The sequence below is a fragment of the Chanodichthys erythropterus genome, chromosome 17 (assembly GCF_024489055.1).
Source record: "Chanodichthys erythropterus isolate Z2021 chromosome 17, ASM2448905v1, whole genome shotgun sequence".
In the NCBI taxonomy this organism is placed as follows: domain Eukaryota; kingdom Metazoa; phylum Chordata; class Actinopteri; order Cypriniformes; family Xenocyprididae; genus Chanodichthys; species Chanodichthys erythropterus.
In genome coordinates this window covers 25448004-25475700 of record NC_090237.1, presented here as the reverse complement: position 1 = coordinate 25475700, position 27697 = coordinate 25448004, and the positions used below count along the sequence as shown (strand labels likewise).

The following is a 27697-nucleotide window of genomic DNA, read 5'->3' as shown; positions in this document are numbered from 1 at the left end:
ATTAAATACTACTGTAGGTGGATGATGGACATTCTCTTTTCATTACACCACATACTGATAAGAGATGAAAGGCACAAAGAAGAGCAAAAACAGACATATTTCTTGAAAAGATGTAGGCTACAGAAAATGTTAACATCTGGTTCTCTAATCAGACTGGAAAGAAGATACACTTTGCATATCACAGGACAATAAAATTAAGGTTATTATTTTACAGTGCTGTAGTTACATTGTAATTACGCAAATAAGTACTGTGTATTATTAATTAACTACATGTAGGCTACTATTACAGTTAGGGTTATGGTTTGGTTTAGTTACTTGTAATAATGCATAATTTACTGTTATTAATATAGTAAGTATATGTAGTAACGTGTACAACACTGTAACATAAAGTGTTACCAAAATTAATTCTTATTGGATATTTCTTCATCTGTGGGCACTTCTGACCCTGCAGACATTTTGAAAACACAATTTTCATGCTTAGTTTTTTTTTTAACAACAAACAAAAGTCACAAACATTGCACTATACGTCTCAAATTTTGTATATGTTTTGCATTTTGTGGTGAAAATTACATTTTAAACATTTTTATAAATGACTTGCTACATATCATTTCATAGCCTAGGTCTCGTTTTAATTTATATTTTGCAATTTTTATAAAATGACTGCTTGATTGAAAATGAAGAAAATGTACGCAGGCTATTCGTGATAAATAAATATCGAGTACAAATACTTATTTGATTTTTATTTATTTTCATAGCATACTCTTCCTCACTGACAAGCAGCCTACATTTCCTTTGGTAAATAAGTAGCCTACACTAACTTTTGGAAAAAAATAATTGTTGGTCGTTGTGGTGGAAATGACGCCACCACTGTGGGACGTTGTTTACAAATGTGAATAAAGACATTTTTCATGGTCATTTCAACGTACTATCGTGAACACACCCTTTTTATTAGTAGATTTAACTGAAAAGGTTGTGGTTAAAGTATGTAGAGGACGTGTGTAATATTAAACGAGCACTGGAGAACGGGACAGTTAGCTCGAGATGCTCCAGCGGGAGGAGGTGTGTGTGGTCTGGACAGCAGCCCTCGAAACACTCGCTGTTCGCCTCAAAGACCGCTGAGGACATTTCAAATATTTCTTTGCCAGCTTTCATTTCGGGCGGGATATTAATCTGTATAGTGTTATTGGTTTGGATAAAAGCGTTTCTAAAGAACATTAGAGACGGAAATGCATTTAAACATCTGTGTGGAGTATTGCCTTGCTATTATATTTATTATTTTTAACAACACTGTCAGCTGTCAAAAAGGTAAGTCGATCGATAAACACTCTGTCTTGGACTGCTAGGATACATTTAATTCTTATTTGGGCAACAGGCTGCTTTATTTTTTTTTTTAGAGAAGTTTGAGTAATATATTCGATTAGCTACTTTATTATTCAATTCATTATTAATAATTATATAAAATAACTATAAATGTATTAATTACCCTGTAGTATGATGTGTGATCGCAACACTTAAAGGTGCATCCTCAGTATTTTTTTTTTAATTTTTTATATATAATTAAAAAGTTTTACTCTTAAAGAATTTAACAGTAATTTTGAGAAATAGCAGTAAAGTAAATCCCCACGAGATGAAGACTAGAAAAGGCTGTTATATCCTACAGGGATGGAGCAGGTCGCCTTCTCAAGGACGCCTTGTTGACATCACATGACCTAACGTGACGTGACATGCAGTTTCTACTACTACTACTGTCAATGATACTACTGTTTACTTATGTGGCGTTTTCACAATGAATTGTGAATATATCTTGAGAATCAGAATTTGTTCCTTTCATCAAGCATGCGGTGCAGTCAAAATCCATCTTGGATATTCGATCAGCTTGCCATCTTGCCACTGTACCTTTTTCATGAACCCTCCCACTGCCAGCAAATGATTGGTGAAGATATCTCAGCTTTCTCTGAGCTGAGGCCATCTAGATCTTGAATTGCTCTCAAATTATTGTTGCTTCTTGTCAGAGACATGTTTTCATTCCTTTGCATGTCAAAATATGTTTTCATAAGAAAAGGGATGCTTGCTTTGAAAATTTGTGAAGTTCTTTGAAAAGAGCATCTTTAAATATTCGCAGATGATACTTGGTTTGATGTTTTGTATTTCATGAAATCATTTAGGGGTTCAAGTGCATAGTCTTATATAGACCCCTTAATCGCTTACGTCACTGTGACGTCACCGCTCTAGCTGGAGGCAAAACATGAATAAGAACTCATAGCAGGCGTGCTAAAAGTTTGAGGTTTTGACTTTAAAATGTCATCTTGTTGTGTTTTTGGCTGCCAGAATAGAAGGAACAGGTCTTTTGGTTCAAAACTAAAGTTTTACCAGATCCCGGCAGACATTCCTTCACAGAAATCAAAAAGATAATTGTGGTTAAATGCAATATGGCGTACAGACTGGACGGAGACGATCATAAATAATACTCGTGTTTGCAGTGCACGCTTCATATCAGGTAAAATAATCGATGCATATGTAATGGTGTGTTTATAGGTGCAAAGTCGCCAACTTTCAGCTCACTAGCTAGCTTAAATGTTAAACAAACATACAGCGATAGATGTGTGTGCCATCCTTTGAATGGTCTCTTAAAATAATCCACATTGCTATAGCCATAATCATAGTTAGCCCAGCGTTAGGTTACATTAGACAATAAGCCTTGACAAAATTCCCCGAACCACCCTAAAGTAATTCATATGTTGTCTAGGAAATATCCAAAACTTAAGTTAATTTACAAAAATAGCTGTCACAGTCCCGCAGCATCAGTGTCTGTACATATTCGGACAGTTCTGAACCTTCTTCTGCATCTATGTTTAATAAATCCCTCCTAAAACATGCTAGCTTACGCTTGTCAACATTGAGTCCAGCGTCTCTTTTTGCCTCCAGCTAAGCCCCGCCCACCAGGAAACGTTGCAATGTTTACAAACTTTTAAGGGGTCTATAATTGGAATCTTTGGTTTAAGACAAAATGCATGCCTCGAATTTGCTCGTCATTCTTGCAAAAAATTTCAGGTATTTTGGATTTTTTTTAAAACCTACTTTTGTGAATTAGTCTTAGGTTTTTGGCCTGATCGGAACCAAACCAGTGCAGCAAGATTCTCTGGAGTCTGATTGTCATAATTCTAAAATAAAACCTTGAAATTTTGATTCTCTGTCCCTAAGTACAGTAAGATCGCATTCTGTGGTTGTGTGAAAAAGGACGGCACTTGGTGGTGCTATAACAGGGAAAAAACATGAAAATACCTATAACTACTTCACCGTTAGTCCGATCGACTTGAAAATTGGCATGCAGTGTCTTTTTTTGAGGTTCCATGACTGTCTATGAGGACATTGACGCATCTCAAAAAACATGTCCGCCATCGGCCAATAAAATATGAGCAGCTATCATACTACGTTAATGGAGGTCATTTGGAATGAAAATCACTGGGCCAGTTTGACTCACGGCCTTAGAGGCCTGTGAGGAGTTCGAAAGAAATCGGCCACCGGGGGGCGCCTTCGCATTTTCACATGCGTAAAAAATTGTGTATTGCTTGATTTTTCGCAAACACTCACGACAATCGTACCATATAGTATGCATACTCCTTATTCTAAGCAACTTTACCTCTAGGACTGCCGCCGTCCATCGAAGCGTTTGTTAAATATTGATGATTATTTCAAAAACCAACTTTGATAACTGTTAAAAAGCTTTAAAAACATATATTTCTTATGGTAAATTGCCTGTATTGACTGTAAATGGTCTTTTCCATCTGTGATCGAGATGGTTACAGGCTTGCTAAATAAAACAATACCGTTTTACCCATGTGCTTAAAAGCCTTAAAGCACTTGATAATTGCTATATAATATATATATATTTATTGCTATATAATATATATATATATATTTTTTTTTTTTTTAAAGAAAAAAGTGAATTAATATGTTTATTCAGAAAAAGATGCATTAAATTCATCAAAAGTGACAGACAATTATAATGTTACAAAAGATTTTGTGGTATCTGTCAAGAGTTAGTAAACAACAAAAAAGCACACGAGAAAGAAGTAGCGAACTTCATCCAACTTGTTTACTCTTCACTTCTGTTCTCCTCACACATTTCGTCATTACACACAGTTGTAAGACTTCTTTTTCAAAATAGTAGTCACAATACAATTCACGCATTAAAACAACAGATTTCTTTTTAAAATAAATGCTGTTCTTTTTAACTTTCTATTCCTCAAAGAATCCTGAGAAAATATCACTGATTCCACAAAACCATTAAACAGCACAACTGTTTTCAGCATTGATAATAAGAAATGTTCCTTGTGCACCAAATCAGCGTATTAAAATGATTTCTGAAGGATCAAGGAAAATTCAGCTTCTTAATCACAGGAATACATTTTTTTTTTTTTTAAATCGTAATAATGTTTCACAATTTTACTTTTTTTATTGTATTTTTATAAGAGACTTCCTTCAGAGTCATTTAAAAAAAAAAATTATACCGACACCAAACTTGAATAGTAGTGTAAATAATAGAAGACCTGATTTTTTTTCAGTAATCATACTTTCATACTTGTCTCAGTGCGGTGGTATTGCATTCCTCTATGTTGTATGTTTTTGATCAAAACTCAGTGTGTGTTTGTGTGTATTATTATAGTGGAGCCCCCTGAATGCAGCCGTGGGGGTTATACTGTTCTTCAGAGCCCGTACCGAAGCACCAGGTTCAGCTCACAGCAGCTGCTCCAGTCTGCCCTGCAGGAGCTCATTTGTGATCATTCACTCTCTCCCGGATGGTATCAGTTCCAGATCTTTAATAAGCCGGCCCGTATGCCCACCAAATGTGTGGAGGTACAGTACAGTACAGTACATCTGTGTAATCGGTCCAGCCTGCTGAACAATGCCTCCTTTATGTCACAACATAATGACCCATGTTTCTATATAACCCCTACAGGTGAATCAGTGTGGAACACAAGCCCCAGTGTGGCTCTTCTTGGCCGAAGGAGAGACTCTCCCACGCCCTCTAGAGGTGAAGCAGATGATGGCGTGCGCTACCTGGCAGTTCCTCGGAAGCGGCAGTAAAGACTGCTGTCTTTTTCGCCTGCCTGTCACCGTACGCAATTGTGGGGACTTTTATGTGTACTTGCTCCAGCCAACGCAAGGATGCATGGGATATTGCGCTGAAGGCAAGTCAATGAACCTCACTGAGCAGGCCTATTTGAAATGTTAGTATGATTATCCTTTGGTTCTGCATCATGCATCCCAAAGGCTGTGAAAAATCAGACAGAAATCATCCTTTTCAAAGTAAAAAGCAAAAAAAGAGTTCAAAAAGAGAGTCGTCATTACATTACATTTTATTATATTCGCAGAGATGTCACAATCCAATCAAACCAGGTGTGATGGGAGACAAAGGAATAGTGATGGAACCTGCAATGGTAAGTGGTTCAGACTTGTCCACCAATATTATAAAACTACATCTTCAAAACTAAATAATCTAAGCAAAATAATTGAACATTTTTAATTGCTCTTTTTCACCAAATGATTTTCCAGAGCTTGCAAAACCAATGCTTGTGCAATACACTAAAATGAACTGCTGCATCTAATCTGAAACGTTTTCCAGAGTTCTTTGTCATGCAGGCACCAAAACAGTTTAGAGCTGGCAATCATATGGAATGTCCCTGCCCCCATGTTATCCTGCTAATGAATCTAGCAGAAGTTCATGTATTTGTGTTGTTTTTGTGTTTTAACTGTGGCATGGAGCGTCGTCTTGGCAGCTGTTCACAAGTGATCCTTCTCCTGGTCTTAGGCATCCAAACTTTTCCTTCAAGTGAAATCCTTCAACACACTTAATCTAGAAGTGCCCTCTTCATCAGGCATCATAAAGCATGTCTTGGAAGTGAAACAGACATGATGATTAGGAGTTTGGCTTGAAATCTGGGTCTTGGGTCATTCATTCCTTTGGACGTATTGTTTTAAAGCTGAAGCAGCACCAAACATTCTTTATTTCAGACAAAATGGCATTTTGCATTTTGATGTGAACAACTACAGACATACAGCAGGGTCACCAAATCCGACCGGGCAGCATTAGAGTTTTCTGGAATCTGTTTCCCCCTCTATTTCACACAAAATAGCTTTAATATTTTCCAAATTCACTATGGTGATGCCTAAACTCCTCTGTTTCACACTCTAGAAAGCATGCAGAAAGCATAAATCAGGGTCACCAAATTCAACAAGGCAGCATTAGAGATTACCAAAATCTGTTACCCTCTGGCTTTAAACGTGCCAATGAGCATGTTTTCAAAAGATGTAATATAAGTCTTAAGTGTCCCCTGAATGTGTCTGTGAAGTTTCAGCTCAAAATACCCCATAGTTTTTTTTAAATAAATTTTTTTTAACTGCCTATCATTATAAATGTGCCGATTCAGGGTATGCAGCCCCTTTAAATCTCGTGCTCCACGCCCCAAGAGCTTGCGCTTGCCTTAAACACCATAAACAAAGTTCACACAGCTAATATAACCCTCAACATGGATCTTTACAAAGTGTTCGTCATGCAACATGTCTAATCGCGTAAGTACAGTGTTTATTTGGATGTTTACATTTGATTCTGAATGAGTTTGAGGCTATGCTGCGTGGCTAAAGCTAACATTACACACTGTTGGAGAGATTTATAAAGAATGAAGTTGTGTTTATGAGTTATACAGACTGCAAGTGTTTAAAAATGAAAATAGCAACGGCTCTTGTCTCCGTGAATACAGTAAGAAACGATGGTAACTTTAACCACATTTAACAGTACATTAGCAACATGCTAACGAAACATTTAGAAAGACAATTTACAAATATCACTAAAAATATCATGATATCATGGATCATGTCAGTTATTATTGCTCCATCTGCCATTTTTAGATATTGTCCTTGCTTGCTTACCTAGTCCGATGATTCAGCTCTGCACAGATCCAGACGTTAATACTGGCTGCCCTTGTGTAATGCATTGAACATGGGCTGGCATATGCAAATATTGGGGGCGTACATATTAATGATCCCGACTGTTACGTAACAGTCGGTGTTATGTTGAGATTCGCCTGTTCCTCAGAGGTCGTTTAAACAAATGAGATTTATATAAGAAGGAGGAAACAATGGAGTTTGAGACTCACTGTATGTCTTTTCCATGTACTGAACTCTTGTTATTCAACTATGGCAAGGTAAATTCAATTTTGAATTTATTATTGATTATTTTTTATTTATTATTTATTATATTATTGACTTTTATATTATTATTGATTATTATTGATTTATTATTTATTATATTATTGACTTTTATATTCTCCAAATATTTATAAATACAAATATATATTTAGATATTCCAAGTATATGGTTTGAAGTATACATTATTTGTAGATTTTAATTTCTTAAACGGGTCCTTGGTTATGATTTGACCTTAACTTTAACTTTAGTTAGTGTGTAATGTTGCTGTTAGAGCATAAACAACATCCGCAAAGTTACGACACTCAAAGTTCAATGTAAAGGGAGATATTTCCTTTACAGAAATCGCTTTTTAAGGACTACAACAAACGGCTGGTAGGGACTACAATGAGGTTCTTCCCGGGTTGGTGACATCACTAACCCCAAAATTTAAATAAACCCTGCCCCCGGGAACATGCAACAAGGGGGTGAGGCCATGTTGGGCTGCTTTAGAGAAGAGGAAGAGTTGTTGTAGTAGAGTGTTGTTATCATGCCATCATTTTACACCGGACTGCTTCACATATGAGGGTCAATTCAACGCTGGATTTGGACAAAAGATTAACATGACGGCACATGCTAGTTGATAGCAACTACATTAATTTATCCACTAACCATTCAGAAACGTCCAAATGCATTGTTGTAAAATGCAAGTTGTAACTTCTTCTTGAATCTCTCCATCAGTGTCCAACTCCAGTTTGAACAATGTAAGGATGAACACCATTACTGACAATCCTCATTTTGGCTGCGTGAGATTCTCCAGCTTTGTTGTTGTTGAGCAACCGAAGCACAAGCTGTTAAAGCTCCGCCCTCTTCTGGAAAGCGAGAGCCGGGAGCAGCAGCTCATTTGCATTTAAAGGGACACACACAAAATGATGTGTTTTTGCTCACCCAAATAGAGATAAATTTGACAAGCTATAATAAATGATCTGTGGGGTATTTCGAGCTGAAATTCACAGACACATTCTGGGGACACCAGAGAATTATATTACATCTTGTAAAATGGGCATTATAGGTCCCCTTTAAACAACCTCTGAGTCCAAATTCATTTAAAGTCTTTGGGATGTGCTGTAGTAGACTTTGAAGAGTGCTTGACTCTTGCATTGTCAATACAAGATCTTGACCAAACATTGATGCACCTCTTTATGGAAATAACATTACAACATATACCTCCATCAAGAGGTGCATACATTTTTGGTCTCGTACTGACAATGCAAGAGTCGAGCACTCTGTAAAGTCTACTCCAGCACATCCCAAAGACTTTAAATTAAATTAAGGTCTTGAATCAGAGGTGATACTACATGTGTGAAAATAATTCTTCATGCTCCCTCCCAACCATTGTTTCATAATTTGAGCCTGATGAATCTCGGCTTTGTCATCCTGGAGTATGGCCATGATGTGTCTTCCTGCATGGTTGTTTAAGTAATGAAAAGCTACACACTCCATCAATTATGGTTAGAAGAACTTTTGCCAAACATATAACATGCTAAAAAACATAATAATCACAGCAATAATGATCCAGTCATAGACTCTTAAGCATTTACCTATTTAAATCCAAACAGATACTTTCTTTGGCCAGGCAGTGTATATGCAGTATTTCTAATTTATCCCTCAGAGCTACAGCCGCCCTCTTCTTCAGTACCACTGATTGTTGCTGAGCTCTCTGACAGCAGCGTGTACCTGAAGTGTACGTTTGATGACAGTAGTGGGAACAGCTCTCTGGGATATGTAGTTACATGGTGGCGACTCTCACCCGAGGGCAACAGAGAAGAGCTCAGGAAAGACACTACAATAGAGACTTTTACTCTCATCGAGCTGGATGGGATCAACCTGCGACTCGGAGACAGGGTAGCCAGCCACTTTGTATTCAGTATTCACATTAATTCAAATTTACCTTTGTGAATCTTAACCTACATATCTATGTCTCAGATCCATTGCAGTTGCACTAGTTTTTTTCTGGAGTCTCCCAATATACAAAGTCTTCCTGTGGAGAGTGAAGAGTTTTATGCAGGGATCCAAGTATGTCTCGTTCTTAATTCTCATTCAGTGAAATGCAGTTTGTTGAGCAGGTATTAGTAAAGAGATGTTCCCTTTCAAGGAACTCGCGCTGCGTAAATTGCTATGGGAACGCCTCTGGGTGATGTCGTCGTGAAGCACGTATGCAATCTGTCCAATCAGGAGGTGGAACGTCATAGGCGGGTGACGTCACTGACCAGGAACCATAAAGCCAGCCCGAAAACACTGTTATTCAACTTCTGTGTCTTCAGCAAGCGCTCCGTGTGATCTGTCTGTCTTATTTACTGTTGTCTGTCTCTATTACGAGTGATTATCATGGCAAGTGAGCAACATTTCAGGAAGTGCGTGCACCCTTGTCCGCGTTTCATCCCGGACGGGGACTCGCATGAAATGTGTGTTGTTTGCATGGGAGTGCAGCATGCCCAGGCAGCTCTCGCGGGGGCTGCTTGTGTGCATTGTGATCAGTTCCCACTGAAAACACTGCGCTCCTGTTAAGCTCTCTTCGAGGAGAGTGGCTCGGTTCGTGTTCCCCAGGGCTCTGGTCCCGCTTCTGCCTTCACCTGGTAAATCTGGTAGTGTATCCATCCGGAGGCCGGAAGCACGCTTTGCAGTTTCTTCCGCTCGGGGGGATACGGTCACGTTAATGGCGTCTAGTTCTGAGGAAGTGGATGTTGTTAGTGTGGCCATGGGAGAGTCTGAGGATTCGCCACTTCAGTCTCCCACGAGCGAGGAGCTCATGGAGGTGCTTTCTCGTGCTGTGGCTAAACTGAACATCGACTGGCCAGCCGAGAAGCAAGAGCAGACGGTGAGAAGCAAGCTAGATGAACGCTTCTTGCCACCCAGGTCTGCTCAACATCCACGTCAGGCATTACCATTTTTTCCCGACCTCCACACTGAGGTGTCGAGTTCGTGAAAGAAACCGGTATCTACCCATGTCTACACACCTCAAACCTCCATCTATAGCAATGTGGCAGGGATGAGGAGACACGGGTATGGGGCAATGCCAAGAGCAGAAGAGACGCTTGCGAGCCATCTCTCTCCTCACGCGACGTCGTCCCCTAAAAACCCCGACATTGCCACTAAGCCGCTCAAGACTACTTCAGCGCTAGTGGGCAAAGCGTACTCGGCTGCAGGTCAGGCGGTGGCGTGCTTGGACAAGATGTCCATCATGCAAGCATACCAGGCTGACCTGCTTAAGGATTTGGGGGAAAGTGATGAAGTGGGGGCGGATCTCATCCATGAGTTGTGTCTGACAGCCGATCTCGCTCTCCGTGCCGCCAAGGAAACGGCCAAGTCTGTTGGTCGTTCGATGGCAGCTATGGTGGCTACGGAGCGGCACTTGTGGCTTAATCTCACTGAGATTAAGGACAAGGATAAGTCATTTCTCTTGGATGCCCCACTTAATCCTTCCAATCTGTTTGGTGATGCTATTTCTACCGTCACCGACAGGTTCCTAGAGGCCAAGAAACAGTCTGCAGCCTTGCAGCAGTTTCTCCCTCGACGGGCCCAAATCCCCTCTGCTGCCGGGCGAGAGCATCAGAGGCCGAGTACGAGCTCCTCGCAGCAACACAGATAACACCAGAAGAAGAGTGTTGCTACCCGTACTCCCCCTCCGAGGAGTTGGGAGGCGGGGCATCACTCGCAGGCGAAGTCCTCGAAGGGCAAGACGGATCTGAGGGCCGTCATTGCTGCTAAGAGGGCTTCGTCTAAGAAATCCTGACGCCTGAGAAATCCTGAGGGCGCTCTGCCAACCCCGCCGCAATGCCGGGGCGCAGTAGTTCCCTGCGTGTCACCTGAGGGTGGCACGCTTCCTCTACAGTCACGCCAGTTGTTTCCTGCCGGTCCGCCGCTTCAGGGCACTGTGCTGGCTGCTCATGTTACACCAGAGGCCAGTCTCGAGAGACTGGTACCCTTAGTAGATTTTTGTCAGAGTGGAAAGTATCTCAGTGGGTCCTGCGAACTATAGAAAAGGGGTATGCAATTCAGTTCAGAACACGCCCACCCCGATTCAACGGGGTTCTATCCACAGTGGTAGATCCCGAGCAGGCTCTGGTACTGGCACAAGAAGTGCAGACACTCTTGTGAAAGGAGGCTATAGAGAGGGTCCCTCCTCCCAGCAGGGAGTCAGGCTTTTACAGCCGTTACTTCATTGTGCCAAAGAAAGACGGAGGATTACGTCCGATTTTAGATCTACGACAATTAAATCAAACAGTACCAAGGCTCAAGTTCAAAATGTTGACAATAAAGCATGTCGTGTCACAAATCAGATCCGAGGATTGTTTTGTGATGATAGATCTAAAAGACGCGTATTTCCATGTGTCAATCCTTCCACATCACAGAGAATTCCTGAGGTTTGTTTTCGGGGGCGAAGCATACCAATATCGGGTTCTCCCCTTCGGCCTAGCCTTGTCACCCCGAACTTTTACCAAATGTGTAGATGCGGCGCTGACGCCCTTGCGCATGCAGGGCATCCGCATTCTCAACTACATAGACGATTGGTTGATTCTCGCTCAATCAGAGAAGGTGCCGTTTCTACATCGAGATGTTGTTCTCGCTCATATGGAGAAGTTGGGGTTGAGACTAAACGCAAAGAAGAGTGTTCTTTCTCCTGCTCAGAGAACCACTTATCTAGGCGTGGTATGGGATTCTGTGATTATGAAAGCCTGTTTATCTCCGGCTCGAAAAACATCGATCCTCAATACTCGGTAATAAGGCAAGGCCAGTCACTCACTGTAAAACAGTTCCAGAGACTGTTAGGTCTGATGACAGCAGCGTCCAACGTTATACCTTATGACCTTCTGTACATGAGACCACTGCAGTGGTGGCTCAAAACCAAGGGGTTCTCACCGAGGGGGAATCCGTTTCGTATGATCAGAGTCACGCAGCAATGCTTACGTGCTCTAGACATATGGAAGCAACCTTGGTTTCTATCCCAGGGACCTGTGTTGGGGGCTCTCAGTCGTCGCATCACGCTTACGACAGATGCATCCCTCATGGGCTGGGGGACGATCATGAGTGGTCGCTCGACACGGGGTCTATCATCTCACATGGCACACAAACTGTCTAGAAATGATGGCAGTATTTCTAGCTTTGAGATACTTCCTCCCAGACCTCAGAGACAAACATGTGTTAGTCAGAACAGACAAAACATCAGTAGTCTCGTATATAAATCACCAGGGGGGTCTGAAATCACGCCCGCTTTACAAACTGGCAAATCAGATTCTTCTGTGGTCCCAAGGGAAACTGCTATCCCTCAGAGCAGTTTACATCCCGGGGTACCTGAATGTGGGAGCAGACATCCTGTCGAGGCAGGGGCCGAGGCTCGGGGAATGGAGACTTCATCCGGATGTGGTGAAGCTCCTTTGGGAGAACTACGGCGAAGCCCAAGTGGATCTGTTTGCGTCTCGAGGGACGACTCACTGTCCACTGTGGTTCTCCATGACAAACCCAGCACCTCTTGGGCTGGATGCTATGGTACAGCCGCTGTACGCATTTCCCCCGATCGCTCTGCTCCCGGGAGTTCTGGAGAGAGTTCATTACTGGTACTGGTTTTACTTATTACTGGTAGCCCTGTACTGGCCGGCCCGAGTTTGGTTCTCGGACCTGGTTTTTCTCCTGGACGGGTCTCCGATGGAGATTCCGGTCAGGAAAGACCTTCTTTCTCAGGCGGGCGGTCTAATACTGCATCCCCGCCCAGAGTTATGGAAGTTGTGGGCGTGGCCTCTGTGGGGGCACGTCTCATAGATTCCGGTCTCTCAACTGAGGTTGTTGAGACCATACTCCAATCCAGAGCTCCATCCACGAGGAAACTGTACGCTCTGAAGTGGAGATTATTCACTTCATGGTGTGAAAATCATCAGTGGGATCCAGTTAACTGCCCGGTTAGCGCGGTGCTGGACTTCCTACAGGATAAATTTTCTGCAGGGTTATCCCCCTCCACACTAAAGGTGTACGTGGCGGCCTTAATCTGAAAAGCTTCATCTGCTATGTCCAGTACAGGCATTGGATGCTTATGTACACAGAGCTGCCAATTGGAGAAAGAACGAACAGCTGTTCGTATGTTTCGGTGCACCAAGAAAAGGTTTACCAGCATCTAAGCAGAGAATGAGCAAGTGGCTGGTCGAGCATCTCACTTGCTTATGAGGCGGTCGGACAGCCTTCACCTTTGGCTGTCCGGGCGCATTCTACGAGGAGTATGGCTGCCTCCAAGGCTTTTATTTCGGGGGTTTCCCTTTCTGACATTTGTGATGCGGCAGGCAGGTCCTCACCGCACACTTTTGTTAAGTTCTATGAACTAGACCTCGGCTCCGCACCAGGGGCACAAGTGCTACTGTGAATGTGCGCCTCGGCTTCACACGATCGGTCACTTGTTACTATGGCGATGTTGGTATGGCGTTCCCATAGCGATTTACGCAGCGCGAGTTCCCTTGAAAGGGAACGTCTCGGTTATGTATATAACCTTAGTTCCCTGATAGGGAACGAGACGCTGCGTAACCTTGCCATACTCCCTGCATGCCCGAGAGCGACTTGCTTCAGACTTTGAGAAGCTGAATGACAGTGTTTTCGGGTTGGCTTTATGGTTCCTGGTCAGTGACGTCACCTGCCTATGACGTTCCGTCTCCTGATTGGACAGATTGCATATGTGCTTCACGACGACATCACGCAGAGGCGTTCCCATAGCGATTCACGCAGCGTCTCGTTCCCTATCAGGGAACTAAGGTTATATACATAACCGAGATGTTTTCTATGAGACTTATTATATTTGTATGCGTATTTTCCAGATGAAACCACAAGCTGTGTCTATTTCAGAAGATGGGAGAGAGTATAAACTGACAATGGAGAGCACTGTGCCTTTACCATGTTCCTCAGAGAGATGCACTTTGCCTTTGCATCTTGCTACTAGTAGTCAAGGTGGAGTCAAAAATTAAAACAAAACAAATTGTATAAAGAAAGTGATTATAGAAAAAGTGATTATATAACTTAATTTTGGGTGAACTAACCCTTTAACTGTAAAAAGCAGCTGCACCATGTCACCCATAACTGAAAATTGTACTTAAAAGATTTGTCTCCTGTGGCAGATGAGAAGGACCTGGGTGTTGATTTAGTCCTATCCTCCTGTAAGGTTGAGCTCTTTCAAACCCCTTGTCATAATGGATTCTGTAGCCAAGCATCTGTGCACTACAGTGCAGTGACTGATTTATGGAAAGATGGAGACAGAAGCACAGAAATACACATCAAACCTATAATCAGCACCAACTTCCTGTGGAATGGGTACGCTCCTCAAAGTGTGCAGGTGGGCCTTCTTTGATTATATATGCAGTATATTATATATTTTTTATATGGTTTATATATATATATATATATATATATATATATATATATATATATATATATATATATATATATATATATATAAATAAACTAAGGACTAAGGGGATCCATATATATATAAGTAATTGTCCTGACACTGTGTAAACATGTAGTATGTATATAATCAAATGCCTTGTTGTTTTTGTAATCTTGTAAATGCATCTTTAAAAAGCTAGGTAAAACATTTATATGAATAAATAATACTATATAATAATATAAATTATATATTTACGATATTTATGTATTCATATGTATACATATACTTGTTCTTCCCAGATTCTTGTGAAGGATGTTCCCTCTGCTCACTGTTACTCTTTTACAGACCCTCACATCATTACATTTGATGGCAGGTAAAAACTCTACACTCAAACTATAGTCTAATAAAAAAAGTTCACCTATTAAAGAGGACCTATTATATATATATATATATATACATATATATATATATATATATATATATATATATATATATATATATATATATATATATATACATATTTACATTTTCAATTTTCTTTAGTGTGTAATGTTGCTATTTGAGCATGAAAAAGGTGTTTCTGAACACCCCGAAACACCTTGATTGTAGTCTTGAGTTTCTTTCTGGAACACAATATTCCTCTTTTGAATAATTCCCACCCAAGGCATATGCAAAATAAAAAAGGGGCAAAGCCTGGTTTAGTTGTGTTAGTAGTGTATTGAAAGTCAAAGTTATGTTAAGGGTCGTGACATTTCCGAAACACGCTCTAAGCAGTTTACCAATCACAACACACAGCCGACCAATCAGTGCGCACTGCGCTTTTCAGAAGGAGGGGCTTTTCTAAACAGTGTTAATGACAGTCTGGGAAGAGAGGTGCTGCAACAATGTAAAATGTGAAAAATAATGTGGTTTTTGAACTTTCAAGCATTAAAAGTTATTCTAGTAGATTTCAAAAACAAAATCAAGACTTTGTCAAAGGGCATAATAAGTCCTCTTTAAAAACGCTTTTTGATGTGGAATCACCAAATGAATTTATAAATGCAAATGCAGTGAGAATTGAAATTAATATTGTTTGTTTGTTCACAGGAGGTATGATAACTACCATATAGGCACCTTTGTACTGTACAGGAGCACTGCTCGGCCGTTTGAGGTGCATGTGCGACAGTGGGAATGTGCCGGCATGACCGCCCATCCCACCTCGTGTGTCTGTGGCTTTGCAGCCAGGGACGGTAGTTATGTGGTCACTTATGACATGTGTAATGGGCTGGTGGGAGAGACAAAACCACGTCTCTCTGTGAAAAATGGAGATCTGTTAAAGAGTGGCATCCGTGTAACTGAGTCCTACCAGGGCCGCAAAGTCACTGTGAGTGATATTAGGTGCATATTAGTATGCATTTTTGATTATTTCTTGCAAATTTTGATAAACATGATGACTAGAATATGTTCACGATAATAGAGTTGCATTATACCCACAGTTTAGTCCATATAAAGTCATAAATATAAGCCTTTTTTGGTCCAGATTATGTTCTTGTCTGGGGCATTTGTGCGTGCGGATGTGGCTGACTGGGGAATGAGTCTGACTGTAAGGGCCCCGGGCTCTGATCAAGGCCACACTGAAGGCCTGTGTGGAACCTTTGATGGACAACCAATGAATGACTACCACAAAGAGGGTGGAGAGACTGTGGAGGACAGCACCTCTTTTATCAACGCATGGAGGTGAGACTCACCCTCTTGAATTAGTTCAATATTAAAAGTGTAATAAATACCTGCAAACTAGTTGCTTTACTGCAAGCACAATAATCCTTACAAGAATCGAAATTGGGCTACTTTTAAATAGACTGGAGTGAGTCCGTAGACGTATCTCGAACTGTCGTGATCTTTCTTGGCACTTTGTGGCGCTTCAGTTCAAGCAAAGCGAACGTGAACTGATAATCTCTTCCTCTTTACTAGTTACAACACAACATAAACATGAATGAACATCCAAAGGTATGTTGATAGATACAACACAACTTACCGAAATCTGTATCATGTCACATGCTATTGATCAATTTTCAACTGCGGAAGGGCGTCAATAAAACAGCTTGTAAAAATGTCACATTTACCTTCATGTTTAATGTCCAAAAACTCATTAGTCAGCTACAAAAAATTAACTTAGAGAGGACAATTTTGCTAAATATGTGCGCTATAGGCTATTGCATATTCATTGTATTTGTACATAACATATGCTTCAATATTGAATGTATAAATCCGTTTTATGATAGCCACCATTTAAATGTTTAGGCCTATATAAAAATTAGTAGAAACATAATTATATCATTAAATAAGTATTATAACGTTATTATAAAAACTTCCTTGTGTGTAATATATATGTAAGTAGCTTACAAATCAATTAATTTGAACCTTTTGTCTTTCAGTCTGTCAATATTTTGTAAAAATGTCAGTCTTTAATGCCACTTTTGATCAATTTAATGTGACCTTGCTGAAAAAAAAGTATTTATTTTACTTTAAAAAAATAAAATAAAATAAAAAAATACTGACCCCATACCTTTAAACAGTGGTGTATATCCAGTATCTATCGATAAAATAATAACCGATATGGTGCTGATTTGTTGTGCATCCCTCCTCAATATGGATCATTATGCTTCCTTAAAACCAGGTTGGCGCCCAGTACCAGTTTGTTTGACAAGATCCCCATCTATGAAAGCAACTCCAGTCTCCACGAGTACTGCCATTGTCAACAAGAGAAACACCAGTCAACCAGTGGAGCATCGCCCCAGTCTACCGTTTCCTCCAGGTGTTCTTCCTCTACCCGTGTCCAATCTCCTTCCATCATCCCTACTTTGGATGTAACAGCTGAGTACATCAGGTCTATGCAACTTCATAGAGAGACGTCCAGGCCCACCCAACACCGTCCAGCTCAGGGAAGCAGAACAAATCTTCAGAGATCCCAAATTCATAGACGCGTTATGAATCCCCAAAGATCCCAGAGTCAAAGACGTGTTTTAAACCCACAGAGATCCCAAACTCAGAGACGTGTCATAAATCGAAGCAGACGTCAAGGTGGATATTACCACTCCAGATCATCTCCACACCAGTCAGACCTGAAGGAGTCAACATATAATTTCCCAGAGGACCATTCTTCATCGAATTCACCTGAACCGCTGGTACCATCCTGGCCTACTGAGTCAGGCCTGACGGAATCCGAGGTTCGGCGGCTCTGCGAGGGAACACTGAGGAACTCCACGGTGGGATTGGGTTGTGGGCGTCTCCTGGCAGATATGCTGGAGCAGGCATTGGAAATGTGTGTGATAGACCAACAACTAAAGGACGATCAGGCCTGGATAGGCGCCACTGTGCCCCTCCTGCAGAATGAGTGTGAGAGGAGGGTGGTAGAGGATGTTGGCAGGAGAAAGGAGAACCAGGATGTTCTGGCTTCCCTCAGATGCCCGAGCCTGTGTAGCGGGAATGGACAGTGCACAGAGTGGGGCTGCTCGTGCTTCCCTGGATTTGGCTCATATGATTGCAGCCAGGTGTCTGGTGGGTGTATGTATATTTGGGTAGTTTACATAATTGTTCACATGTCCTGCACTGGGATATGCTATACTCAATCTAAAATGATATTAAACAGCATTTTGCTTTAATAATTATCACGAATACAGGTTTTATGATCTCACATTAATTGAGAGGCTGCATGGAATATTTGTACTTTAAAAACAAATGTAGTATTATTTATATACTATTATAGTATTTATTATTGTTAATTATTGTTATAGTATTTATTATTATTAATTAGCTTTCATTTTTAATTTTAAATTTAGTTTAGTTTTTAGTCATTTTTTTTAGTGCTTTTGTCTACATTTTGTTTACATTTTATTTTATCTCAGTTTTATTTCAATTAACGATTATTATATATTTAAATGTCACATGATATTTATTTAAAATTAACTAGTGAACTAGGGATGTCAGAAAGGTTGGCAAAAATGTGACCAGTTACAGCCCCTAAAATATACTCTTCTCTTTATACATTCTACGGAAGAGGATTAGGGCCAAGCAATAATAAAAAAATAAAACCATCTCGAGATTGAAGTTGTTAAATTTCGAGAAAAAACTTGAGATGAAATGTTGAGAATAAACTTGTTTAATTACGAGAAAAAAGTCGTTAAATTACGAGAACAAATTTGTTAAATTATGAGAAAAATGCCGTTAAATTTCGAGAAAAAAGTCGAGATAAAATGTTGAGAATAAAGTCATTAAATTATGAGAAAAAAGTCGTTAAATTACGAGAACAAATTCGTTAAATTACGAATTTGTTCTCATAATTTAATGAGTTTATTCTCAACATTTTATCTCAACTTTTTTCTTGTAATTTAATGACTTTATTCTCAACATTTTATCTTGACTTTTTTCTCAAAATTTAACAACTTTAATCTCGAGATGGTTTTATTTTTTTATTATTGCTTGGCCCTAATCCTCTTCCATAACATTCTTCCTGAAATCATGATTTTTTTTTTTAAATTCATGGATATGTTATGCATCAATTACTTATTCTAAGGAATAAAAGTGGAGAAGAAAAACAAAAAATGTCAAAATGATTATCACTTTGTGGCCTAGAATGGGATTTTACAATTTTATTTTTGTAAAATCATTGCTAAGTATTTGCATATGACTAAATGGAAATGTGTGTTGATCCAGAAGACTTTGGTGTGCATTTCATTTGTTTTTAGCCAGCTAATCTGTTTTCCTGATGCAGACGAGACTCCAGAGATCACAGAACTGGAGAACGGAGGACTGTGTGATGTCCGTTATGGCATCTGTTCCTCTGTTAGGGTTCTTGGTCAAGGCTTTAAAAAGTCCTACAAGCTCAAGTGTGAAGTTGTGAAGGAAAAGGTGACAACACATTGCCACTCAAGCATTAAATTGAGCCTGAAGATAAATGATTATTAACCTGAATAAGATATTGTTTTGTCTACATAGATAGTAAATGATGAATGGTCTTTGGATGATGCTCGGTTGGTGCCCGCCTCCTTCCAGAGTTCGTCCTCATTAGAGTGCCAGCTCCCTGTGGACGACCCACAATCCTCCACCACTGCACACCAACCAGTCTTGCGCTGGCAAATCAAAGTAGTTTGTCACTCATTACTGTGTGATTGAGCTATAAACTATTGTGTAAAACTATTAAAACGTATGGAAAATGACATTTATTTATTTGTTTATTTTAGGTGTCTAACGATGGACACAGCTTCAGCAATGCGAAGATACTGACTCTTTTTGACGGCACATGTCAGATTTGTACAGTCAGCACCTCAGTGGTCTGCACCCTAAAGGTATGTGCTATCCATTCTCATTCAGTTCTGTTTTAGTTTGGATGCAGAACTCTTATTGTATAGCCAGGTCCTATTAATCACAAATGACTGCCAAATTCAGAGATATTTAATTAATAAATTCCATCTAGGTGTCCAGAACAAGATCAATAAGTTGATAAGACAAAACAACACACTCATGCAAAGTGTAAAGTCTGTATCTGCTGTGTTTCCCATGTAGCTACACTGCCGTTCTAAAGTTTGGGGTCAGTAAGATTTTTTTAACGAAATTAATCCTTAATAATCTTTCACAATAAATAAATAAATACATCTTTGGTGAGCATATGATACTTCTTTCAAAAACTTTAAAATATCTGACAACCCCAATTTTTTAATGGTAGAGTACATTACTGTAAACAATTTCTCAAAAAAAAAAACAACAACATATGTTCCACCATGATCTGTTTGTAATTTGTTTAAATGGTGTTCCTTAAAAACTTCTTTTTGATCAGTTGACCCTGATTCAGTGCACGTTTTATCTTGAAATGTTTACATACACTGTTCATCATTTATCATTATGTGTACTTAGACTTTTTAAATACAGGAAACTATTTCACATTCAGCCTTGTAATTATGTACAGCAAAATAATTTCAGGTCAAAATCAGTCAAACAAAGCTAGCGTTGTTCAGTTCTCTAAAACCAGGGCTTTCTCACACTCTACAGTTAAATTCAGCTAGAAATGTTTGTGATAAGCATGTGTAATGATTTTAAAAGCTCAGGGAAGGAGGAGGCAGCACCTGGCGAACGGTCAACATTACTTTGATAATAATATTTTGAAAGCTTGTTTCTGCCACTAAATAAAAAATAAAAAAGGCAATTACAACTTTTTATCTCACAATTTTGACTTCTTTTCTCAGAATTGCAAGATATAAACTCGCAATTGTGAGTTATAATGACAGAATTGTGAGATATAAACAATTGCGAGAAATAAAGTTAAAATTGCGAGAAATAAAGTTACAATTGCTAGAAATAAAGTCAAAATTGCAAGTTATAATGTCAGAATTGTGAGATATAAACTCACAATTGCTGACTTTTCTCAGTATTGTGAAATATAACATCGCAATTGTGAGTTATAAAGTCCAATTCTGAGGAAAAAATACTGACTTAACTCACAATTCTGTCTTTATAACTTGCAATTGCGAGTTTATATCATGCAATTCTGAGAAAAATGTCAGAATTAACTTTTTTATTTATTTTTTTATTTTTTATTCAGTAGCAGAAACAAGCTTCCATATAATAAAAACCAAAAAACAAAACAAAAGTAAAGCGGCGGCCCCTCTTGGGCAACAGTCGCATAAACTAAAACAAAACAACAACATAAAGTCATAGGCCTGGTCCTCTCTCGTCTTCCACTGTCATCACTCCTCCTTTTATTCTTCCGGAGCTCCCCGGCCTAGCTCCGTTCCCACATCTCTCGTCCTCACCCTGCTTGCCACAGCATGCAAGAGGTTTATTTAAACAACCACAAAAACCTAATGATATTAGTTCAGATTGCTTTGTTTGTATAATATAAAGTTTAAAAAAAGTTTTTCCTAAATATCCCCTCAGGACAGAACATGTAACATTGACGGACTGTGTTATGAGGAGGGGAATTACAGCTTGAGCAGCCCGTGTCTGACATGCAGACCGGATCTTTCCAAGTATGGCTGGTCTATTGCTGAGAGTATGTTCATATCAGTCTTTATTTCCTATTTCCTATATTTCCTAAAGCTGGAGAACTTACTAGTTCTGATATTGAAATGACTTCATTGTTGACTCTGAGCCATATTTTTCCATAAAGATGCATGTTTGCTTAGCACTTGGTCCTGTTTTGCTGACTGTTTTAAGCTGTTTTATAGCTAAACATGTTATTTTTACTCTCCTACAACAGTTATATATCACACTTACATAGAAGTAGTGATATACTATAATATTCATATTAATGAAAATACAGTTTTGTCATGTTGAGTTTATTGTTATATTCAGTATGTATTTTCCAATGTACATAATGTTGAGTGATGTTCTCATGTCATAGTCCTTGTTCTGATGTTCTGTGTGTGTTCATAGAAAATGAGGCACCGGTGTTTCACGCGGGTCAGCTCATTCTGAAGACATTCTATGGAGAGAATTTCGTCTATCAGTTCTCAGCCACTGATCCAGAGGGGTCTGCAGTTCTCTTCACGCTCAAGTCAGGGCCCAGAGACGCTGTTCTCTCTCCAGCTGGCCTGCTCATCTGGAAAGCTCTGTCCACCACACCAATGACCTTTGAACTGGCTGTAACAGATGACTGTAATGCAGAGACACGTGCATCAGTGAAGGTGAGCTCTAGAAACAATCTGGTAAAATGTTGCTTCTATAAAAATTTGCACCTGAATTTTTACAGATCATTCTGAATGCTGTAGACTACTGGAAGTATGATTTTGTGTCTCCATTGTTGTCCACAGGGGGGTGCCAAATGGCTTCCAAAAACATTTCTGAATCATTAGATCAGTGTAACTCTGTTTTATAATATATTGCCAATAAATAATTTAATAATTATTATATATAAATGACAATATATGAAATTAATACTTTTATTCAGCAAGGATGCATTGATCAAAACTGACAGTAAAGACATTTATAATGTCACAAAAGATTTCTATTTCAAATAAATGCTGTTCTTTTGAACTTTCAATTCATCAAAGAATCCTGACAAAAATGTATCACAGTTTCCATAAAAATAAACAGCACAGCTGTTTTCAACATTGATAATAAGAAATGTTTCTTGAGCAGCAAGTCAGCATATAAGAATGATTTCTGAAGGATCATGTGACACTGAAGTCCAAAACAACTTCTAAAACTTAAAAATAAATAAATAAAAATCTTTCCAACCCCAAACAGTAGTATGTTATATTTATATATATGGTTGCATATTCCATTTCCCAGGTGTCAGTTCACCCCTGTGACTGTCAGAATGGAGCTTCCTGTGTGACCAACATTAACTTCCCCCCGGGGTCTGGTGAATACCTGTGTGTCTGTCCTGCTGGTCTGGAGGGGGACAGGTGTGAAGTCGATGTCGATGACTGCAGGTCAAACCCATGCCTCTCGGGCACATGTGTGGATGGACTAAACTCCTTTACCTGCCACTGTCCAGAGGGCTTCACAGGTCACTTCACTTATAGCTACTTGATCACCTGAAAGAATACTATAGAAACAATCTATTTGTGTAGAAGTGGATCTGATACAATATTGGTGTAGTTGTTATTTGTTCATCACGTTTGAGAGCCTCCTGCTGCTGTGCTCTACAGGTGTAATCTGCGATGAGGACATTGATGAATGTTTATCAGCTCCATGTTACTCAGGAGTTTCCTGCAGAAATATGATGGGCTCGTTTGTGTGTGGACCCTGTCCTGAATACCTCACTGGAGATGGGACGACCTGCAACCGTACTCCCATATCTCATACTTACTTTTAGGTTTATGAATAAATAGTCACATTATGATGAAATATTACCAAAACAGTTTTTCCCCTTTGGAATAGAATGAATAGTAACGTGAAATAGAATCAATATAATTAAATTGTGTCAATTTTGACTTTACTTGATTTTAACCCTTTCTCAAGCACCATCCATTTTGTAACTGCTGAAAGTAATGATAACCTGATATTGCACCAAAACTAGTAGTTTACTCCTGTTTAAACATTTCTTGTGTACTATAACAGTGTTGACATTAAAATGTCATGCTTTGCATGTTAATCCTGGGGCTGTCCAGTAATATTAACCATGTAAATTAAGTTTTAAACATTATATAATTGAGTTTACTGAGTTTATACCCATGAGTTTACTGATTCAAAAGAATTGGTACTATGGAAGCCCATTTCCACCACATAAGAAAAAGAAGTCATGCTTTGGTAAATTCAAAATTATTAGACACCAGGTCATAATTGAGATAAGTCGAGATTATGACAAAAAAAACAATTATGACAAAAAGTAGAAATTGTGAAGTGAAAAGACTATGACTATGAAGTCGAGATTATGACAGAAGTCAAAATTTTGACAAAATGATAGCAAAAAGTCAAAATTTGTATATTAAAAATCATGACATAAGAATATGATATAATGACAATTACAGTCAAAATTATAACAAAAATTAATCTGACGACAAAAAGTAGAAATTATGAGATAAAGTCATAATTATCACATAAAGTGAAAATTATATTACAATTCATCATTATGACAAAAGTCAAAATTATGACAAAAACAACTATAACAAAGTCAAAATTATGATATAAAAAGTAATAGCTATGACAAAAAAGTCTAAATATACTGACAATTATAGTAATAATTATGACAAGTTTGTTATGACAAAAAGTAGAAATGATGAGATGAGTCAAAATTATGACAAAAAAGTCAAAATTATGACAAAAAAGTTTAAATGATGCTGTAAAAAGACATAATTATGACATAATTCAAAATAATGACAAAAACAGTCATAATTAAATTTCAATTTTTATTTTTTTGTTTGTCTTTAGAAAAGACAGTGGATAAAACTGATGAAGACAGTCATGAAATTACCTCAAAAAGTGAGATTGACCTCGGCTCCTTCAAACCCAAGCTCGTTCCAGGTGGGAATAATAAATAATTACAGTTTTATGTATCAGTTGTGAGCATGTGATGACTGTAAATATGTATGTACCCCTCTGAAGGTCAGAGCCCGTGTGCCAGTCGGCCCTGTTATCCTGGAGTCCAGTGCTTTGAGAGCACATACACGTCTGTTGGTTATGTATGTGGTCCGTGTCCCCCTGGACTCAATGGCAATGGACAAACATGCACGTCAAGGACAGCAAACAGTCAGTTGCTTTTCTTTATACAAACATTATCATTACGAGCATCATTATTACAGAGGAACAAGAATACATAGCTTTTGTGTTTTTGTAGATTCTTCTTCAGGCTCAACTTTCTAACCCTTACTATCTTGCAGGGCAGATACTATTGAGGGAGGCTGATGTCACTTCCTCTTTGGCCATGCCTTCTTCTACAAGGAAGTCAGCAGAACCTTCTATTGGAGCTGAAAGATCTCCTTTTAGCACCAAGAGGACCTCGTCTGTTGATAGGAAGACCACCACACACACCCTAGACTGGACCAATACGAAAGCAAAAGGCAGCTCAACCAGAGAGCAGCTGAATGAAGAAGAATTTAACCCTGATAACGCTGAGGACAACAGAACCTGTGCGGACTCCCCCTGTTTTCCTGGAGTACCTTGTGAAGCCACATCCTCTGGTTCCTTCAGATGTGGAAGCTGCCCACACGGCTATAGAGGAAATGGAATTACCTGCAAACGTGAGCTGTTTATCCTGATAAATGAGGAATAACAAAATAAAACGTTGTTTGTTATAGTAGTTGACACTCATGAGAAAAGCAAGAAATATATATTTTACATCATATTTTACACCAAAATAATAATAATAATAAAAAATAATAATAATATTAAAGCAGGAAAAGGCAAAAATAGTAATATACAAGTAAAAAAAGTTGTCTCCATTCTGACAAAGCAATTTGCTTTACACATTTACAGCAAAATCAGAGTACAAGCAGTTTTAGATTAAAATTATAAAGACAAGCCAAAATACTAGTAAATAAATATGAATATTTATTAATGAACCATGCTGAAATCAGCCTATTTGAAAAATATTGTTAGCTGATGCTAACTGGCTAACTAGCTAGCTGATATTAACTTTAGGTAATTTTTTAAATATACTGTAAAGCCCTAATATTTTTATTCAACCATCTAGTTATATTACATTTGATGGAAAAACAAAGGGTGGTGTTCAGAACAGGTTACAGCTAATGCAAACCTGTAATAATTAACTTCCGGGGCGCTGCTCAGCAGGTGAGTTGAGTTCTGGGGGTTTACCCCAATCTTCAATCCTTGTTCAACAAAATTGCTCTAAACAGGCTAGGAAAATGACTCTGGACCCATCTCATGTAGTTTATCCTGAATTTGAATTACTCCCATCTGGTCGACGGTTCCGCACTGCAAGGTTTAGATACAACCGCTATAGGAATTCTTTTGTTCCTCTGGCTACAAGGCTGTTGAATTCAAATTCAAAGAACATGATTGTGTGATTGTTATTGATGGTGGTGTTCTGTTGTGCAGCTTTACCTGTATTGCCCAAGACAATTTTCCCTTAACAGGGACAAATGAAGTATAAAGTAAAGTAAACATGTTAACTACAGTAATTATTATAGTGGAAAGCAATGCCCCCTGGGAGCGTTTTAACCCACAGACTAGGTTTGAAAAAAAAAAAGTCCGTATGAAAATATAATTATATTTTCCATGTACTACAGGCCTTACTATTATCATATCGTATATAACTCAGGGTTCCCACTCGTCCTGGAAAACCTTGAAAACCTGGAAAATTGATGACAAATTTTCCAGTCCTGGAGAACACATGGAAAATTAGAGAAAATGTAAAATGTCCTGGAAAATCTTGTTGTCCTGGAAAATTATTTTAGTTTTTCTTTAGTTGAGAACAAAGAGTTTATCACTGGCCTAAAACACCATAAATCACCATTAGTTGCAGAAAGTGCAAGGTTCAGGAATGCTGAGTTTTGACACGTGAGAGTAGTATTTTCAATGATGTTTAGTCTTGTGTTGCCACTTGCAGCAGTTACCTAATGTTATTAACTGCTCAAATGCATGGAGCGAATGTTAACTGGTAAGCATCTAACTACAGTGCATGCATAATTATTATGCAAGTAGATTTTCTGATCATATTTTTTTCCAAGCATATTTTACCAAACCAATCAATAATAATAACTACTATTAATTTTGTATTTAATCATTTATAAGTGATATATAATTGTTAATGAAGGCTGGAAATGAAAAACGCCTTATATTCAGGTGTGCATAATTATTAGGTATGTTTTCTTTTACAGATAAAATGAGCCAAAAAGAGATTTTAATTCAGACTGAGAGGTCAAAAATTAATAAATGCCCATGAGAAGGATGCAATACTAGAAATTGCAGTTAAGGCATGACCAATGGACAGCAAAATTCTCATTGGGTCAACAGGGTCAGACAAAAGCAGGTGGAGAAGAAAAAACACATGTTAACTGCAAAAGAACTAAGGTAAAGAATTTAGTGTGAAAAGTGTGAAACCATCGGGAACCCTTTAGTCTCCAGCGCCACCATTTTCCAGAACTGCAACCTACCAGCAGTCTCCAGAGGTGCAAGGTGTCAGGATCTCAGAGACTTAGGTTTAAGAATCACATACTGAATTGTAGTAAAATACGAGAAGACAGATTTTTTTATTTTTATATAGGCTTTATAGACAGACAGATTGAGAGTGACGCTTGAAGGACCAGCACCATCATAATCATCACCATTAGGCTACTTTAGTACGTGATCCCAGTCTTTTATTCCCGTTGTGGTAAAATTGAAAATGTCCTGGAAAATGATCACTGAAAAATAGTGGGAACCCTGATAACTGTGATGTTCTGCAAAACAGCAAGCTTTAAAACACTTTTTTTCTTATTGCTGAAAATTAGATTCATTTTCCATTTAGATCCATTTTTCATTTTCTCTCAGGTACATCGCCAGTGTAAGCTTCACAGTGAATACTTCTACATCACTCTTGTTAACGCCGTCCATAGCAACAACAAAAATGTATCTTGACTCTATCTAGTGGTTATTTTGGGAAAAACGGTAGGGGGGGCAATTTACCCCAAGGGGGCGTTTTTACCCACTCTACCCTAGCCTTCATATATTTTT

At 38.9% G+C, this 27697-nt stretch overlaps 1 protein-coding gene across 2 annotated transcripts in view; it reads left to right on the top strand.

Moving 5' to 3' along the window:
- The first annotated feature begins 1021 nt into the window (after positions 1 to 1021).
- The window catches only part of vwde (von Willebrand factor D and EGF domains), a 34942-nt gene continuing 8266 nt past the window's right edge, over positions 1022 to 27697 (top strand). Inside the window, exons 1-22 of one of the 2 annotated variants that reach the window (XM_067365303.1) lie at positions 1022 to 1305; positions 4667 to 4857; positions 4961 to 5192; positions 5376 to 5441; positions 8858 to 9090; positions 9172 to 9261; positions 14040 to 14169; positions 14337 to 14551; positions 14905 to 14978; positions 15692 to 15968; positions 16125 to 16321; positions 17262 to 18142; positions 19356 to 19492; positions 19580 to 19726; positions 19825 to 19929; positions 21515 to 21629; positions 22013 to 22263; positions 22871 to 23090; positions 23233 to 23370; positions 24455 to 24547; positions 24629 to 24772; positions 24904 to 25263. In XM_067365303.1, coding sequence (XP_067221404.1) covers positions 1227 to 1305; positions 4667 to 4857; positions 4961 to 5192; positions 5376 to 5441; positions 8858 to 9090; positions 9172 to 9261; positions 14040 to 14169; positions 14337 to 14551; positions 14905 to 14978; positions 15692 to 15968; positions 16125 to 16321; positions 17262 to 18142; positions 19356 to 19492; positions 19580 to 19726; positions 19825 to 19929; positions 21515 to 21629; positions 22013 to 22263; positions 22871 to 23090; positions 23233 to 23370; positions 24455 to 24547; positions 24629 to 24772; positions 24904 to 25263 — 4375 coding nt within the window. In that variant the 5' untranslated portion in view covers positions 1022 to 1226. The remainder of the gene's footprint in view (positions 1306 to 4666; positions 4858 to 4960; positions 5193 to 5375; positions 5442 to 8857; positions 9091 to 9171; positions 9262 to 14039; positions 14170 to 14336; positions 14552 to 14904; positions 14979 to 15691; positions 15969 to 16124; positions 16322 to 17261; positions 18143 to 19355; positions 19493 to 19579; positions 19727 to 19824; positions 19930 to 21514; positions 21630 to 22012; positions 22264 to 22870; positions 23091 to 23232; positions 23371 to 24454; positions 24548 to 24628; positions 24773 to 24903; positions 25264 to 27697) is intronic. The other variant, XM_067365304.1, reaches the window with a different exon arrangement.